An 11,661-nucleotide genomic window follows, 5' to 3' on the forward strand; every position below is an offset into this window, starting at 1 on the left:
ACTTAGCAAATAAAATTCGTCGACGGTGTGGGCGTCTGTGTACTATGGCTTCTAACATTTGTCAAAAACATCACGTGTAGACCTTCTTTGCTATTGATTCTTGCATACTGGTCAAAAAGACAAAGTTCAGAACCACTTCTAAAGTTTGTTTTGGAGTTAGCAGTTCAAAGAGTGTTCAAAGGTCACTGTTTCCCTCTTTAGTTCTTTTTTTTTTTTTTTTAACTGAAAACTTCTCAAATGCTTTCTACAGCTGTGGATTGTTCTTAGTAAGCTTAGAACACCTTAAGGTACAGCTTGAACAACACTTCTTCAGTAAGACGTACTTATGTAAGAATGTAAGAATCCTCTAAATGATAAAAAGCCCTACTGTTAAGCTATATGAAATACTATTATTTAATAGGTGGAAGAGAAATAAATAAGATTGTTTTTAAAATGTGTGATAACTATAAACCAGTCAATAAAGTGGATTGTAATAGGACAGAAAGGATACTAAAAATAAAGCAACTTAATTTGATGGATCTGCAGATCTGCCTCCTAATACAGTGATTACACAAGAGTTCTTGAAGCTGATTCCCACTGCCATTGGTGTATAGGCTATCCCTGCACCGTAAAGGTGACACCTCTTCTAACTGCTCATAAATGTTAGTTGCTTGGATGGTGCTGCCTGAAATTAGAGCTGGTGACCTTTCACCAAATGCCACAGTTCAGCATCTGAGCAGGGCCAGAGGTAGTGCAGGAGCTGAAGATGGATGCCCTGTCAAAGTAAGCCCTTCTGCACAGCTCTCATACACCAGTATAGCCCTGCAAAGGAACTCTGAATGAGCTGATGGAGGAGTTCTCCCTGAAAGTGGCTGCGTGGGAGCTCTTCCTGTCATGGGTACATGTATTACAGGCAGGAAGAAAGAAACAACTCACTACAAAACACTCACTATAAAATGTCAGCCCACAGGGAAAAAAAAAAACAAACACAAAACACTGGAAAATGTCCTGGTAAACACAGGCAGTATTGCTTTTCTTTCTATAACCTTTCCCTCTTGCCAGTAAGTTGTCTTAAAAATAGATGTATGCAGCCCAAGGATTCTTGAAGGGGCTGAGGGTGGAATACAGCTGAGGAGTTACTATAGCTGATTGAAATAGGTGCTGTCTATCTTAAAAGTTGGGCAATGGGTTGGTGAGGCACTGTAGTCCAGACTGATGTGTGGAAAGTGAGAAAAAAACCCAAAAACTGTAAGGGCTCCCAGCTCTCTTCTTATTAGTGTCCAATTAATGAAATAAATGAAAGTATCCAGTTATGGCTCTGAGAACAAATTGAATTAAAACCTTAAGGGTCTAAATAAATTATGCACTGCAGAAACAGTCACATGCTTTGCTCTAGGAACAGCATCCAGAACATCAGTGAAGTCCTTCCTAGCACCATGCCTGCTATGGCTGTTTGGTGAGCAAGAGCCCTCATAGTGCTAAGGGGTACACGCTAGAGCCAGTAAACAGGGAAATGCAGGAGAAAGAGCCAAGCAGCTCCCCCAGAAGTGCTTCAGGATGGAAATGACATCTCCACCCACACCCAGCACTTCCATGCATCCCTCTTCCTTTCAAAAACACAGATAAAACAGATGCAAAAACTATATTTTATCTCTTTTATAAAAGTGAGAGTGTGGCTACACCCCAGTGGCTGGTGTCCAACCTGAGCAGGCAGAGGGAGCAGCACTGGGCCTAGCATGAGCAAGACAGCCTTTGGTGAAAAGGCTGGGATACGGGAGTGACTAGGCAGACAGTAGTCCAGCTGTCCCATTTGCCTGGCCACATGGGCCTGAGTCCTCTCCCACCTGACTGCCTCCTTGTTTTCCAGACCGCGACACGGCCTGTGGAGGGCTAGGCGCTGCTCAGGACCAGGCACGTCTTCACAATGTGGAATGCTGGAACACAGGCAGAGCGAGAGCTAAGAGGGGATGGTCAGGACTGTCCAGACCCTATATGGCATTTGCAGTCCTGAACAGCTGGACAGTCCATCTAGCTCCTAAGCACTAAGGTTGTGTTCCCAGCAGCATGCTCTGAATCAGCACATTAAATGCCGACATGCTTTGTGGGAATCCTCACAATTTATTTCTGCTTACACAGCACAATTCTTTCCTTCTGTGGGAGTGCATGTTCTCAAAATAACGCAAAGAACACCAGGTGAGGATTGCTAGTAAAAGAGATGCTCTTTTTCAACCAGATTAATTTCTGAAGATGATGGCCATACCATCAGAGCAGAATGGTACCAAGCTGCACATGCTGTTTCCTGAAATTCAAAAATCCTCCTCCAAGATATCTCATTTTCCATTTCCCATACTTATATACCTGGATCTGACGGAAAACTAGCTGGCAGTATTAACAGGATGTGTCAGAGTTACCGTATATTAATGTGCATATTTCACAAATGTTAACTCTTGGTTAGGATAAGTCCATACTGAAGTACACTAAATAACTTGTAGAGCCTAGAAACGTGTGAAATCATCCATGTTAGCCTTTATATTTTCATCAAAGAACTATGGACTGGTCAAGGAAGGGTTACTCACTGTAAGAGGCTGATCTTTAGTAGAGGACAGAATAAGACATTCTGGTGACAATATTGTTTTTTTGAGAAAGTTAGGTATCAGTGAACATAGCACAATCTTTTCTTGTAGTATCAGAGATTCCGTGTAATTAAAAAAGATAAATAAAAAAACCAAACATTTTCCCCTTGTTTTCTTTCAATGCTTCCTTTAATACAATCTTTTAATGCCTTTTGTTTTACAGTACAACCGCATTTTAAAAAAAAAGCTTACGAAAATGTGACTTATCCCCTTTCTTGTTACAAAGGCCTGACAGTTCGGACTTGCAATATGTTCTTTGGTTTAGCTTTAAGGCATTCCTTCCCATCTGCATAGTGACTGCAGCAGGCCTTCTTCATTTAGCTGCATGTTTTTTGACAATTTCCAGGTACTCCTTCACATCATCAGGAGATCCCAAGACAACAGGCACTCTTTGGTGGATATCCTCAGGCACTATATCTAGTATTGACTGATGCCCTGTTGTTGCTATTCCCCCAGCTTTCTCAATAACAAAAGCCATGGGATTGCATTCATAGAGCAGTCTCAGCTGTAAGGCAAAAAATCAAAATGACAGTGGTCAATCCAGGCAATGCTCACAATCACATAACTCTCCGGCAATTGATTTAAAGCCAATCAACACTTGTAGTACTCCATACTTAATACAAACTTGACTCCAGAATTGTATGTATTTTTACTGTAAACAAAGCAGGAAGAATGCTGGATTTGCTCAGTTTGAGTGCTTTCTCCATAGTTCATGTTTGCATTGTGCTCTTTACAACAGAGATAAAGCTCATATGTAAGACACAGCCTTTAACAAGGCAGCAGATCGTATAGTAAGAAAAACAGTGGCCCTGAGTATGCCATTAGGTTTCTCTAATGAGTAACTGAATCTTATCTGCAACCTGAAGCAATAATTTATGGACAGTTACAAAACAGATGAAAGGTCTTTGCTGAACAAATAGTTGCCCTGTCAGCCCCTAAGAGCGTGCTTTTCCACAAGGGACTGTCTGTTACCCTGCAGAAGCAGCCAAGCATGGTTCCTCCACATGAGGCAGCACCATTAAGAAAAAAATGCAGAGGTTTTCCTGTTCAGCAGAGCTTCTCTTAAGGAGCGCATTACATTTAAGCTTCTGATATCTCAGATTGTAATCGGAATCTCAGCATAGTGTGAACCCTTTATTTTGTTTTGTAATTTTTCTGCTTAACTGGGGACACCATGGTTTGTGCAGAGATGGTATGGAGAAGACTGCTTAAACAAACATTCCCAAGTGTGTTCCTGCTGATGATCCATGATCTATACTCATGTGAATATAACGAAAAAAATCAGTACAGTTGACAAGGCTAGAAGCAGCCCTAAATTGGTGTCTGACAATAGGTTGCTGTCTCCTGTGATAGCGTGCAAAGAGTGGGTCATATGTGCATATCAGAGATACAAGCTTCCAAGTAGTTGTAAGAATTACATTCTGGAATCAAAATACTCATCTGTGACAGTAAAATATCTGCGTAATGCAACTTCTTCTGTAATTGGACTTATGCAGATTTACCTTCCCTTTAGGACTTTTGGAGTTAGCAGGATACAGAAAAATTCCTCCATACACCAGCGTGCGATGTACATCAGCCACCATAGATCCTATGTACCTTCCACCATATGGTGAACTGCCATCCTATAGAAAGACATTCAAATAAACGTAACTTTTGAGTACATCAGGTTAGTTTGTTTTTTTTTTTTAATTCTTAGTGGTTGTAACATCTACCTCCTCCATGCTGCAGTTCATAGTACTTTAGGATAAAAATTCAGTTTCTTCCTCATTTTCTAATTGGGAAAGTGCAAGGAAAAGAACAGATGGAAGATCTCAGAGTGGATGAGTGGTGGTGCCAACAGCAGAAAATGCTGCCCAGCTCTCCAACAGTGCTCTAACCCTTGGAAAACACTACATTTCTAGTAGCAAAAAGATCCAGTGGTGGAAACTGATGTTAGGTTTTTATTCTATTGTAATGAGGAGGAAAAAAAAAAAGCAAAAGAAGTAATTGTTAGTAATTCTTTTTATCCTTTTGCTTCAGTTTTTACAGCTCTTTTGTTAACAGAAAGTTAACATTTGACTACTAAAATTTGTTCCTCAATACACTGCAGATAGCATCTTTCAGTATCATTTTCGTATCTTAATAAACAGCACCTTAAACCTACAAGTCACCAGAATAAGTACAGTCTTCGTACAAGAATGGAGATGAACAGTACTACATGTTGACACTGTTATTCACCTAATAACTGCAGTGAGGACAGAAGGAAAGTGTAAGAATGGATATGTTTCTGTGGGTATTCCTCAGAGCTTCAGGCCTTCCGATACCAGGAAGCTGCATGATCACAAAGCAGACCTTGAAAGAACATGAACTTTTCACATGAGAGGCTCCTGGGGACACAGCCCATGTTATCACTGAGCACAAGGTCAACACCCCCACTCAGCTTCTACATCTAATCAGATGCTGCAGTGGGGCAGCAGCAACCTAAAATGCCTGTAGAAAATGTTTCTTCATCATCAGATGACACTTCCTCTCTACTTTACCACTGAATGCCCAGTTTTAACCCAAGAACAGTTACTCAGACCCCTGGCCAAAATCAGAAAATAAAGAAGAAAAGGAAGGAAAAGCAGAGATGGAGTATAATACTGAAGGTCAGCTGCTCTAACTAGCAGTCCTACACACACAGATACATTTTAAATAGATTTTAAAAAAAGAAAACAAGCAAGCTCTGGAACATCATACATGAGGCAGTAACTGATGTTAAGGCAGGAATTGCTAAGTGTAACTCATGGTCAGAAAGCTTCTCTGAAACTGCATTTTTTACCTCAGGAAATTTCTTCTTCCTGAGATATTCAGTGACTGCAGAATCAAAGTATTTGGCATAGCCTTCATTGAGACTGTAGATACTCCCCTTCTTTTTGATTTTCACATCCCTATCAACCAAAATGAATTCTCCAATTGCCTAAAAATAAGAAAGAAAAATAACATGTCAATGTTGTTTTCTCATTTATTTATAAAGTGAAAGCCAATCATATACACAGCTTAGGAAATAATCACTAGAGCTGCTACTTTCTTTAATGATTCAATATCTGTGAAAAAGGTGGTATTTGCTATTTAGATACAGCTTAGAGCAGGAATCATGGGGTCATGCAAGCTTCTTTATACTACCATTTCCAGCTTTCTCTCAGTTTTCTATATAAAAAAAATAATGCTGTTGCCTGTAAATTCATTTAGCTCTCCATACTTTTGCTAAACCCATAACAAAGGAATAGCTATGAAGAGTTCAGAAACTGAGAGTGCCAGATGAAGCAATATGCAAATGTTTCCAAATAGATATTAATACACTCTAGTTTGTCCTAGCTTGGGCTCACTAGAAGACTGAAGCCAAGAGATTTGATCTCTGTAGCCAAGGGCTGGGCTGTTTAGTTTTCAATGGTGTAAATGTCTGTGTTAGTTAAAGCAAACAAAATAACATTCATACATGCTCAAAGCTGTCTCCTATCTGAATATAAACAAAAACACATGCAGCTAATTAAGCTTTTATTTTACAGGGAGCACCACATTATATTTCCTGCCTCTTGACAGCTGCAGGTTCTAAAACCTTAATGCAGGCAGGTGCCACGTTCTGGTTAACTGATAACACAAATATGGGTTATTATAGCAAACAACTTTCTGCCGTGGTCAATATGCCTTTGATTTTAAAACTTACACATCAGTATGTTCTACAATGTCTAATACATTCACACACATCACTTACTCTTTTACTCATCATGGTGAGATCTGAAAATATAGAAGAAAGTTAAGAATCTCTGCTTCAACAGTTTACTAAGACCCTAGCATTAAGAAAAAAAGGCATAAAAAATACTCAGCTGCCTTCTGCATTGCAGAAAATACCTTGTTTTAAATGCCACATTATTTGACACACACTGCACATCTGCTTCACTGATTTGACTGTCTTCCCATTGCTGAATTGCTGACTGTAGCAGGCAGGCAGAGTGCAAAAATCTCTTGATCTTAGTTTTGACAGGTTACAGAATGTACTTCATTTTTCCACATCAGCTTTAATTTGAAAATTGCTCCTTTGACCTTTCTGATGAACAAATGAGTCTTACAGACAGTATCTTGTCATCCCTAACAAACAAATAAACAGAAGACATTCTCACCGGATCAAGCATAAAACAGTTGACACCTCCAGCAGAAGTAGCCAGTACCAGCATTGTGGCACTCCCATAGAGAGCATAACCCGCAGCCACAAGATTACGCCCTGGCTGTAAAGCATCTTTCCCAGTAGGTTCATCAGGGGATACCTAGAATAAGAAGCACAAAGAATTACTTCATTTTTTAAATCTGGTATATAATATAACTGAACTCTGAGATAGGAATCATCTGCTGCATATCCAAGCACAAATTCTTGCATGGCTTACAATTAGGATTCCTAGTAGATGTGTTTTATTATTGTATGCATTACGTATAATGAACAAATTATATGGAAGAGACAAACACATTCATCTAGAAATGCTCTTATATAAGTCTTGTTGGAATGCAGGAAACAGGAAAGGATTAAGGTGATAATATAGAGCTGCGCACCTCCTTGTAGGTGGTGATGAACATAACTGGAAGCAAAACTCCAAGGCATAATTGAAAAGCAAGCAATGAAAAATGACTCATGGAGTTTACAGCTGAGCAAAATGTCTAGAGTTGTTTATTTCCTTTGCTTCATCGAAAAATGAATTGGGAAATAGTTACTTTAAGGGATGTGAGAACGTACAAAAGATGATTAAAACAGACAGTTGGGTGTGTTTTTATCTGACTTACTATTTCCCCCATCTTGTGACATGTAAGTCCAGTATTTCAGGCTTTTCAGACAAGGTTTCTGCCTTTCAGAGAGAATTAGACACTGAAATGCACATGCCATATTTCAGCTCTGATTTACATTTGAAGCCTGTCCTCAGGCTAACATAACTATTAGTACAGAGAAGAAGAAAACCTGAAAGCGCATTTCCCATGTAGATAACAATCACATGGTATTTTGTCTTAAGAAAATTATTTATAAATCTAATACCAGCTATGTTCGTAAGGGGTGACTCCTCTAGCTGACTAATTAAATATCAGCAAGGCTTCCATATTCTTCTAATGTCCATCTCCTAATACAGTGATGCAAATCTTTTATACAAGCATCTGAAACAGCAGACTTAACTTACAGTCAGTCCTGGAAAGTCTCTCACAAGTAAGTTTAGTTAGATTTTATTAAATTTTTGTATGCAATTCTATTTCATTCAAAGGTGCACAATAATATTTTTTCCCATCCTATAAGAAAGCATTTTACCTTTCTATAGATGCCAAAGATGGTCCCAATGGAAACAAGACAGTCAATGTTAGATGATCCATCCAGAGGGTCTATGCAGACTATGTATTTACCCTAAAAATATAAAGTGTGTGACATAAAATAGTAACATTTGCTTATTGTTGTAATATAATATAATATGTATTATTATTGTACCTCCTACAAATAAAAGTATTCAGTAGATGAACGTACGCTTCAAAATCAATATAAATTAAAATGCTCTTGTAGATTATGAAGGAACAGAATTCCATAATTGAAAGAAATCTGACTTGCATTTCATTCTTAATTACAACTGTGATTTGTGCCACAGTAGAATCTGAGGAATCCTTAAAGTAAGTAACAGATAATGAAACACCAAAGCTGGTGATGTTTTTTTTTTGTTTGTTTTGTTTTTTGTTTGTTTGTTTGTTTTGTTTTAATTTAAATAATTAAGTAATCATTTTAGTTTCATATATCAAGCTAATGCTGATGCTGATCCATTTTGATAGACATCCTCTAATGTCTATTATTTAGCCTACATTTTCTCACCTCTAATGAGACTGCATGCTGAATTTTAGGGAAAAAGACAAGAATATCTTTTTTATTATTATTATTAAGAGCTAAAATTAGAGAGATTAAATGACACCTGACATTCAGAAATTATGCACTTTACTGCATATTCCACTTTAAAGAGTGTAACAAAGCCCTCTGCTCAGAAATGGACAGAAACTCAGAAATTATTGCAGACAGTTCCTGGTTTTGCCCTGTGGGCTGGGTGCTCGTCCCCCCAGAAAGGAGTGGTTTCTGCCTATGGCTGTATTAAGAATTCTTGCAGAAAAAGAAAACTGCCAGTACAGGGAAAACAGCTGTGCTTTTTATGTAGCTCATTTTTCCCTTATCCTGTCCGCAGTCACTAATAATCACATGTGTTTGCATGTCTGCTTTTCATTCAATTCAACTGTGAAAACCAGAAAACTTTTTAAACCCAGGAATGCTATACTCTGCTTTCATATGGGTAGGAATTCTGAGAAAAGTGCCATATTAACTCACATTTTGTTTAAAAAGAAGCATTAGCATCAAGCCTTCCCTCAATGAGCTGTGAGGATCTGTAATCACATTTATTCAGATCTAAAGAAGATCTAAAATTTATCCAATGCCAACACGATCCATTCTGAGGGATTCTCATCAAAGAAAGAGACAATTGCTTTGACAAAACAAATGTAATACTTCCTGGATTATGTTTGCTGTTTGTTTTCTCTATACTTTTTACTCAGATGTTTTTTTTACACACCAGAATATTAGCCAGCAAAAAGGAACTATGATCATTCAAGAAGTATATGCAGACTAGGAAATATAATTAAGATCAAAAAGTCAGAATGATTTTTTGTGTCACTGTAAAATCTTATTTTCATGCCTTCTGGGAGAATTTGCCTGAACTGGAGAACTGAAGATCTGATCTTCAACAAATAGGTACTCAGTGCTTTACTCATACAATTCCTTTAGAAAAGTGCTGGATGGATTCAGAGTGCAGCTCCAGAAATCAGGAGAAAGAAACATGAAAAACACTTCCTCTGCAATTAAGAAAAAGTAGGCATGAAAGAAGGTGGAGAGAAACAGAGAAACAAATTTAAAAATCCAGTCTTGGGAACAGAAATAGCAGACAGGACAAACACAGGGACAGGAAAACACAGGCAGCTACAGAACAACCTAACTGAAAACTGATTTTGTGTGCCTATGGAAATGGACATGTTCTCTGAAATTTTTAGCTCAGTTTCAATTTCCCACATATGAAAAGATACAATTATAAAGACTGATCCCAAATAGAGTACTGAGAATTTTTAATACTACCAACCCTTCTGTCAGCTTCCACTATTACAGCATCCTTGTTTTCTTCTGACACAATAACGCATGTGCTGAAAGATGACTTGAGCATGTTAATCACCAAATCATTGGAAAGGATGTCCAGCTTCTTCACCTGATCTCCTGTCACATTGGTAGAACCAGCAATCCCATACCTAAAGTAAGGCAAGGAGAGAGCGACTAGTCAGAGGAGGGCACTGCAGCTTCCAAAGCAGCCCATTTCTGACAAGTCTATGCTTGAACAACAGTGAAGAGGAAACAGTACTAACGGGTGATCTCTCTGGTTTTTGCACCTGTTTTTTATTTGCCGTCCAATGGATCCTTGCTGACACCTGCAAGCATTACCTGTGTCATGAAAAATCTAGAAGACACTGAAGGTGGGGTACATAAAATAAGGAATCATAGTCCCAGAGTTATAGACACATACAGCTAGAGCAAGCTGTGGAGGCTGAATTACAAAACTGTATTACTTCATATAAACTATAAGGCCCAAACATTGTCCCTTTCATTCGATCTCCAGTCACAGCTGTTTACTATAAAAGCTAAGATTGTGCTAGAAACTGTATACTTAAGAAGTGAATGTGACCATGCTAGTTACATTGTAACTTCTCAGCATAGTTTGCTCTTGATTAGCAGTTCCATGTACAAATTCCAAAACAAATACTTTGCTCACACATAAATCAACAATTTTACGGTTCAGTGCTTTCAGCTTTTCACTTTAAGCTATAAACATGTCTTTGAGAATAAAACTGAGAAACATAAGCACAAAACACAAATAAAGCCTTGCCAGCTAATCAGAACTACTCTGTCTGGCATCAGGAAGTACCGGCAGACCTTGTGATAGGCGATGTTGAAAGCGTCCAGAAGAGAGACCAGGAAGTTCAGCTCTCAGCAGAGAAAAACAAGACCCAGCTCTGCACACACTGAGATTTCTCTAACGTACTTCAGCCATGATACACTGATCAATCCGAATACTAGTATTCAGGTCTTTTGCAATAATGCTGAACTTAGGAAAGCAGCAGTGTGCTACATGCAGGAGACCTGCCATGACTCTCCGTATGTCTGTTTGCCTCTGTTTCTGCTATGGCACCTTGAACATTTTTTCTGCAAGAGTGAAAGCATTTCTAGACAGTGTTGTACCTCCAACTCTAACTTTGGAGAGGAAGGTAGGGAGTATGCTCCACATGTGCCCAACAGCTACAGACCCCAGACCCAAAGTGCTGGGGCTGGGAGGGGATGTGCCCAGCATGCAGCCTGTGTGGGATGCAGTGCACTGACATGGAGCCTGTGGCAGCTCAGCACAGCAGCAAAGGGAGACATGAGGAATGGTACATTAGCCATAGCAAACAAGAGTGGAGGTGGGAATCCCTGGTCCTCAGTGGTCAGAAGAGCAGGTGCTGGAAAGAGCTAGAATGTAACAATGAGAAAGTGATGGCAATCATATAAAAGTAGAAGTCAAGAGAGCAAAATACTTCAAAAATGCAACAAGTGGAATATCCTTATTATCTCCTGGAGTTGCTTTTATTTTGTTAACTTCACTAAACTTTTCAACTCTCTAATAGTAAAAATACATTTTGTAATAAATACTACTCTGTATTGCCTTCACCCATAATATGTTTTCCACTACATAGTGTGTACATAGCACGGTACTGCTACATCTTTCATTAAGTAATGAAGCAGTTTACATCAACAATACAGTGATTTATATCACTGGGTAGTTATCTACAATAGTTTTACTTTTGTTTTAACACCTTGTGAGGTCTGATTTCCTCTTGATGCTCCTGGAGCAATGCTCCTTGGTGTCAGTTCTGCTGGCTGCCACAGCCTGCTCCTGAGGAAGACTTCAGATCCTCACAAATTTACAACGCTACAAAATGATGTGGAAAAAAA

The 11,661-nt window shown here is 38.8% G+C and overlaps 1 protein-coding gene across 1 annotated transcript in view; it reads right to left on the reverse strand.

Annotated features, from left to right (window-relative positions):
• Positions 1 to 2,719: 2,719 nt before the first annotated feature.
• Positions 2,720 to 11,661, reverse strand: part of LOC100546989 (fructose-1,6-bisphosphatase 1) — a 13,068-nt gene continuing 4,126 nt past the window's right edge. The window contains exons 2-7 of the mRNA XM_019610552.2: positions 9,764 to 9,951; positions 7,915 to 8,007; positions 6,752 to 6,895; positions 5,413 to 5,550; positions 4,115 to 4,234; positions 2,720 to 3,117 (exon numbers count right to left, since the gene is read on the reverse strand). Of these exons, the coding sequence (XP_019466097.2) occupies positions 2,926 to 3,117; positions 4,115 to 4,234; positions 5,413 to 5,550; positions 6,752 to 6,895; positions 7,915 to 8,007; positions 9,764 to 9,951 (875 nt within the window). The 3' untranslated portion in view covers positions 2,720 to 2,925. The remainder of the gene's footprint in view (positions 3,118 to 4,114; positions 4,235 to 5,412; positions 5,551 to 6,751; positions 6,896 to 7,914; positions 8,008 to 9,763; positions 9,952 to 11,661) is intronic.

Source organism: Meleagris gallopavo, chromosome Z, assembly GCF_000146605.3.
Source record: "Meleagris gallopavo isolate NT-WF06-2002-E0010 breed Aviagen turkey brand Nicholas breeding stock chromosome Z, Turkey_5.1, whole genome shotgun sequence".
Taxonomy (NCBI): Eukaryota; Metazoa; Chordata; class Aves; order Galliformes; family Phasianidae; genus Meleagris; species Meleagris gallopavo.